This window comes from Antedon bifida, chromosome 2 (genome assembly GCF_963402885.1).
Source record: "Antedon bifida chromosome 2, ecAntBifi1.1, whole genome shotgun sequence".
Lineage (NCBI taxonomy): Eukaryota > Metazoa > Echinodermata > Crinoidea > Comatulida > Antedonidae > Antedon > Antedon bifida.
The window spans coordinates 10,008,068-10,015,729 of record NC_136227.1 but is presented as its reverse complement, the minus strand read 5'-3'; the positions used below and the strand labels follow the sequence as shown (position 1 = coordinate 10,015,729).

At 32.1% G+C, this 7,662-nt stretch overlaps 1 protein-coding gene across 1 annotated transcript; it reads left to right on the top strand.

Moving 5' to 3' along the window:
• The first annotated feature begins 237 nt into the window (after window positions 1-237).
• Window positions 238-5,711, top strand: LOC144858804 (uncharacterized). The gene is made up of 7 exons (XM_078714921.1): window positions 238-778; window positions 1,189-1,521; window positions 2,049-2,081; window positions 2,514-2,915; window positions 3,014-3,064; window positions 3,683-3,760; window positions 3,907-5,711. Exons 1-7 carry the CDS (start codon window positions 238-240, stop codon window positions 5,709-5,711), a joined length of 3,243 nt encoding a protein of 1,080 aa, XP_078571047.1.
• The last annotated feature ends 1,951 nt before the right edge of the window (window positions 5,712-7,662 follow it).

Here is a 7,662-nt window from a genome sequence, read left to right as displayed (position 1 = left end):
ACGTTATTCACAGTGTGACGTCAACATACCCCATGGGAAGTTATACTGTGTACATTGTCCTCTTGAAATGTATTAGTCTACAACTGCAAAGAAAAGAACGCACAATGTGTTGGTGCAAACCTCATCATTTTTTTCTCAGATACACTACAATAAATAATGAAAAAATATGCACAATATGTAATTTATTATCTAGTATTTATTTATTTTACAGACGAGGGGCTACTATACTTTTTTAAAATGGCAGATGATGATGCTAAAAAAAGGTTCTCTAAATTGATAAATAATCTCAGTAAACTATATGAAGGTGACAAATACCCTTGGCTCAGATTTTTTCTGTTCGAACATCTGGATTTGGAGGACGTCACTCACCCAAGCAAAACAGCACTGGATTTATTCAATGGACTGGAAGAGAAAGGTATCATTTCGCATACTAATGTTTCACTTCTCTTAGATATTGCTACGGTATCAAATTTGCAGAAAGTTATAGAACTTGTAAGGCAGTATATTTCGAGCAATCACAATACGTCTGAAGACGATATAAATTACCAGTTGTCACAATATAGGAAAAGGCTTTTTATTGCGTTAAGACAAGTAGATCCAGATGCATTCAAGAATGTTATGGCTGTTTATAAACTAAACACATTCGGATTCAAAAATATCTGGGAAGCAGTACATAAGTTGGAGCTTACTGGTCAATTATCTACTGAACAACAACATACAATAATTGAGTTTGCTGAATGCCTTAGCGAACGTGCAAAAAACATATTACTAGGTAGAGGTACGTGGAAACATGTTTAGTTTATTTGGAAGTCTTAATTTTCTGTAACATTGTAGCAACATGATGATGATGATGATGATGATGATTACATCAATTGTTGTTTGCGAAGTGGAATGCATTGCATCTATAATGGTGTATATCAGCAAAGTAATACAAATCATTTTTGAATCAGTACATTGCGTCTATCAGTTCAAAAATTAAATAAAATAAAAATTAAATTAAATAAAATAAAAATTAAATTAAATAAAATAAAAATTAAATTAAATAAAATAAAAATTAAATTAAACCACTTTTAAGTTATTGGCGTTTTGTGCTTATTATGGTATGGTTATTTTATGGAAATCATTGATCATTTTATAATTATATAATTTATTATGTATTTATTTTTAACATGTTTATTTCTTTGAAAGGTGAAACGGTTTGTGTCACTGTAAATAAGTCTTATATGGGCAGCATGTTTAATGAAGGTTTGAAATCTATTGAGCCACGTGGTATTTTAAATGAAATGGAATGGAAAAAGTTAGGAATCAACAACCCAGAAGCATCGATATATTTTTGTTTGTGTATAAAAAATCCACCAGCTTTGAAAGAATTAATTAACATGCATTACGAGGACGAGCTAATTGACGCTTTAGCAAACGTTTTAAGTGACCCAGAAAATAGACAGAAATTTCGAGAAGACTGGAAAGTAAATATTGACTCAGATAAAGTCAAAGATGCTTTAAAGAAATTAAAAACTCAAGGTAAATTTTAACAGTTAGAAACCAAAAAAGATCAGTATAGTAGAATTAAGAAGAGTTATTCTATTGTGTCAAATCAACAGTTGTGTAAATACTGTGATGTTAGCATTAGGCCTACATTATTGTTTCTCTAATAAGAGTTACTCACTTTTTAAAGGAAAAAAATATAGCTCAGACACCATTGTGAATTAATTATTTTAAGCTACTTTTGCATTTAAAGTTCATTGTCACTAATCGCGATCGTGTCTGTTCAATACAGCTTCAAATTAGGCCTATAACTGATAATTCACTATAGTAGCGTTTGTTATTATGCTTGCGTTGGCACTTCAGATATAAAATGTAACGCTCTTTCTTACGTTAATCATTTGCAGCCTGCTATATAGACATACAAAATACGCTCCCTTTAAGCCATGAGTCTGACACCTTCTTAGATAAGCAATTCGATTTTTCTTTTTGATTTGTTGTCAAGTGTGTCGTGTATTTCAAATACATTTAACAAGTACATAATTTAACTAATAAATATCTTACAGTTTCATCAAACACTGCGCAGGAAAGCTATGAAGGTAATTATTATTTTCTACTTTTCATGTTCATTTCTGTTGACAAATTTAATTTATTAACTGCATTATTCCACTGGATTACCTAAATTGTGTTAATTATGTTGGCATAACATTTGAGCTGAAATATGCAGAAGTGCAGTAGATAACGTTACAAATTTCTACAAATGCCAATTTTTTTTTCATTTATAGTCAGCAAGAAACATTTTTTTAAATTATCTCACCTTTATATTTTAATCTAACTTCACATGACGAGTAAGTTAAAACCAGTAAATTAAACTTGTAAGGTTATTATTTTACTAGTTATCTTGCGGTCATGTAGTATTGTGCAATACAGGGTGACTACTCTAATTATGTTGTGTTTTACTTAAATTACGTATAACATATTTAATAGACATGATGACAATTGAAAGATAACATTTCTCTTTTTCATTTAAGGTGTGGAAATTGCATTAACTCTCATTAGGAACCAAAGTCCTTCATCGGTAAATGGAAGTGGGCAACCACATGCACTAGAACTTCTTTTCAATTTATTGGCTGAACAGAAAGAGTGGAAGATAACAGCTGTCAATGAAGTTAACAATACTATGAAAAAGCTTGCCGTGTATTTCGAAAAAAAGCATCTACATTTTGAGAAAGTAGAAACTGGAAGTTTAGTGTTATATCTAGTGGCACACGACTCAGAAGCATTGGAAAATCTGTGGGAAATGTATTCAAACAACAAGCTGAAACACGATTTAGTGCAAATATTAGTAACAGACGAATATCAGAATGTAGAGATGGACATTGCAATTCCTGAACAGGATTACAGCAAAGCATTGGAAAAACTAAAAGAATTTGGTAAGAAAATATGTTTAGTTAATGAAAGATTGATATGACTCGTATATAAATGTCTATCTAGAAAATGGTTTCCAATTCATACATAATTTTTTAAACAGAAAAATCAAACAAGGAATGTGCATTTAAAGAAGAACATAGCTCACAAGCAGGTTAGTCATCAACGTTTTAACAAAGTATATATTCTTCTTGATGGTAATAGTGTAAAGCGCTAGTAAAATCCACAAACATACACAATACAGCGTGGGCCGAAACGCAAAATGAAATAAAGATAGTCATCACGGCTGTTAGTTTCGACTTTATATAATATGAGTGTTAGTTTTCGAATTAGTAAATATGGTTTCATTTATCAATCTATCTATATAAAAAGTTAAATTACAAGTTCTCAAAAACCTTTATTTCGAAATGCATACCGTCGCATATAACTATGACCATGAAAATATACTGATAATTATGACCATCTTGGTGTAAATAAAAGAAATTCATTCTATCACCAGTGAAAAGTATTCTCATTCTACCCTTTCAGTTCATAACTTTGTTTGTGTCTATTGTTATGTCCATAACCCGTGTCCACCGCCCAATATTTAAAACTAATTTTACTTACAACAAGTTTTAGTATATTTTTAAAGAAAAAGAATTCTTCAAGTTTTTATAATTCCACGGAAGATGCATATTGTAGGAGTGTTATTATCATACGAGGTCGAACTTGAAGACAGGTTAGAACACAATGGCCTGTGTTTGTGTGTCTAATGGTACTTACTTTTTAATAGGTATGGAATTAAATGAAAAAACAATACAGCATTTCTCTTCTATCTCTGAAGAAAACACATTGTCACCGACAGAAAAGGGTAAAAGTAACCATTGATTTTTTTTTCTGTACTGTAATGGACTTTTCTTATGTGAAACTACTGAAAAAATAGTCTCTCTACTTAATTTCAATTGAAAAGGCACCCGTATTAAGGTTTGTTATTATAACACGATGTTTTCTTTTCAGACGTTATGATATTTCTGAAAGAACAACAAGAAGATTCATATAGATATATGAACCTAATAGAAGCAGCAGTTTTTGGTGAACAATACAAAGTTGATATTGCAGATGTATTCACAGATCTAGAGTTACTTCAATCTACAAAACAAAGACATGTCGACCATGCAACAAGGATGCAAGAATCTAAACGTACAAATTTGAAAGATGTTTTGAAGGTTATCAGATCTAAATGTTCATGTAAAGTTCTTATAACAGGTAAAGGGGGGATGGGAAAGACAACCCTTCTCAGATACATTGCTTATAACTGGGCTAGCAATAAAGATGATACCTTTTCTGATAAAATATTGTTTCTAATAAACATCAGAGATTTACAGGATGGAAAGACAATCATAGACACGATTGTTGATCAAGTAAACCTTCAGGTTTTCAGTTCGTTCATGGATACAAAATCTCCAAAAGAATTAATTCAACAATTTTTAATCAAACAGGGGGAGAAAATAGTTGTACTATTAGATGGATTAGATGAGATAAAGCAAGGAGTTGAAGTTCCAATAGGCTTATTTATAAGTAGGAATTTTAAAACTACAACATTAATAACATCACGACCTGAGAATATTACTAAATTTGTTGAAGCGTGTGACGTGCACATTGAAGTCAATGGATTTAGTAAAGAAAGTCAGAGGCAATACATTGAGAAATACTTCGTCAATAATGAGGTTCCCAATAAAGGGGAAATGTTATGTAGTGAATTAACACATAAAGATAATTCAATAGTTGAACTGTGTTCCTCACCACTTTTACTGCTCATGATTTGTAGTATATGGGAAGAATTCGGAAAGCTTTCTAAACACTTGTCAGATATTTTCAAAGAATTAATTTGTTGCACTTTAAATCAGTTCATATTAAAGGAAAATAGGGCGGTAGTCAAACCTAGAATTGAAAATGTTGAGAGAATTCCAGTTGAATTTAAAACTGCACTATTGGCATTAGGCCAATGTATGTATGAAGGACTACAGACAAATACACTTATAATTGACAAGTATAAATTCACATGTATGTTTGAGAAAAGACAAATAGTAGATTTGGCACTTAGAATTGGATTTGTTTACAAAAAGCAACCTGTTTCTAAAAGAGATAGAAAGGAGATTTTTGCTCCTCCGCATAAGCTACTTTCAGATGCATTAGCAGGGTTATACCTTGCTGATAAGTGCCAGTCAGGTGATTTGAAGGAGAATGAGTGTGAAATGATAATGTCTAATGACTATTTGCATACGACAATCGTATTCACTATAGGATTTCTAGGTGCTGATGCTGGTAGATTTATGAAACATTGGTTGAAAGTAAAAGCTTCAAACTATTACTCACTAGCAAAGTACTTTAGATATGTAAAGGCAGAACACAGACATTCAGTATTAAAAGAATTAGATAGAGAGATATCGAGGGATAAAATACTGAGAGAAACTTGCTCAGAAATGTCAGAGTCATTTAGAAATGTTCTAAGCCTTAAAAAGACAGATATACATTTGGTGCAACTTATGAGCAAGTATCTAAAATATGTAGATGATCAAAGCAATTGTTATGACAGAATTGAAAATACGCTATCAATGATTATGAAAACAAGAGCAACTAAATCGACAACAGATTTTTGTGCTATGCTAGTTCATATCTATATAATCGTACATGGACTAATGAGTGATAGACACATGCTTTGCAGATACGCAAATGAAAAACGAATATTTGAATTGCATTCATTGGTAGACGACAGTGCACTTGATACCCTTTCAGCTGTAATGGAACATTTTCAATTTTAATACAGCTTTCATAATGTTACAGTTGCGAAATCAGTGAGTCGCAAATTCTGGAATCATTTTTGGAAATTTTTTTCTAACCTGGACTTTCTAGAAGTTACACATGAAAGTGAAACATATCGATCTTATGTTATGTCTATAGGCCTAACCTCAATGGAAAATTCTTCTGAACTGAAGGCAAAATAAATCGCCAGGTCTTTCATATGGTAATGAAACAATGACGGCCTTTTTTAAAAACCCATCATCAAATTAAATTTTACATTGAATCTATGTTTTAATCTAACTTGTATACAAGTACCTTGTCAATTGGTAAACACTCATTTAAAGCTCACAAATGGTATAAAAATGGGATTAATTAACTATACCGTTTTTCCTGTTAGGTTAAGGCAGATACTATATAGGGCCTGAATCCATACATGAATATTCACGATGGGACTGGAAATAGTTTTCACGCGGTAATCGAAAATGATCTCTCGTCGCGCTGCTAGGGTAGCTGCTGCAAAAAGTCACCAACTATGTAGCTGCACCTACGTACGTATAGTATTCAAAATTGAGTCTAAATGAAATTGAATAAGAATTTGACACTTAAAATGACATTTCCTATAATATACATAGGAAAATCCATGGAAATGCTAATGCAAAAATAAATAAAATAAAAACGTTATAAAATATATAGGCCTATGTTGCTTATGTTTCTGAAATATTTATTTGTTGTTTTACAACAATGTACATTCATTAAATGAAGTAATTAAAACTCGCACATAACCTTAGAATCAATAGTGATACAGGTTTAATTATATCATAGCTAGGCCTCATTAACGGATTCTGCCTAAAAAGGAAAGTAAAATGCATTCAGCAAAGCGACAACGTCAGGCTATGCCTATATAGCTAGCGTACGATGTTCGTTCAGCTAGGCTTACACAACTAAGCCCAACAGAAGCCTGTTTTCCTGTCGACGTTATTCGACGCTATCGTTAACAATAATCGGCGATCTCCTACGTAAACATTGAAATGTTAACGATTTACAGGAAAAGATACTTTTTAACTACGACTACGATACAAAACGTCGGCGATTTACAGGAAAAGGTGTAATAATCGACGCTACAATTCGCAAGCGTTGACAATCGCAAGAGTTGAATCCAGCTCAACTCTAGCGATATCGCAACGCTAAAACGTAAGAACTGACCAATCATCTTAGCGATACAGCAACAAATCCAACAATAAAACCTCAAATTTAGCACGATATAGACACCAAAAATGTTAATGAGAGCTGCGTCGTGTGTCAGTGAGCCATACTAGTTGACGCTATACGGACATTTGTGACGCAATGTATGCATCAACTCAGTTCGTTTCGCGAACGCGAAGCTTGTCGAATATTTATTTATTTATTTATTAAAACATATTTAGGCAGGATAACATAATTCAGAAAAGAAAAGATCACAAAATTTTGGTTTTTCAATATGGTCCTGCAATGAAACATAGAAAAAAATACAAATACAAAACAATCAGTGAATATAGAACGTTAATAAAAATAAGTGTGGAAATACAATTATTTTTTAAAGAAATGCTTTTTATAATTAATTTTAAAACTATTTACAGAAACTATCTTAAATTTTTACAAGGATCTTATTCCAAGCTTTTGCTCCTGCAATCTTTAGCGATCCGTTCATTTAATAAGCAATTTGACATAGGTGGTATAACATTCAGAGATTGGGAATATCTCGTAGAGTATCCATGTTGGTCGTAAACCATTTCAATATCGTTGCACAGATGGGGGGGGGGGGGGGGGGGGGGTGCAATACCATGTATACATTTGTACATAATACAAACAAGAGCGTAGTCTCTACGTTCATCTAGCAATTTCCATTTATTTTGTTTAATAATATCAATCCCACGATAGTTTTTGAAGTCAAAATTATTTTTTACAACTCGAGCGGCACGTTTTTGTAACCTT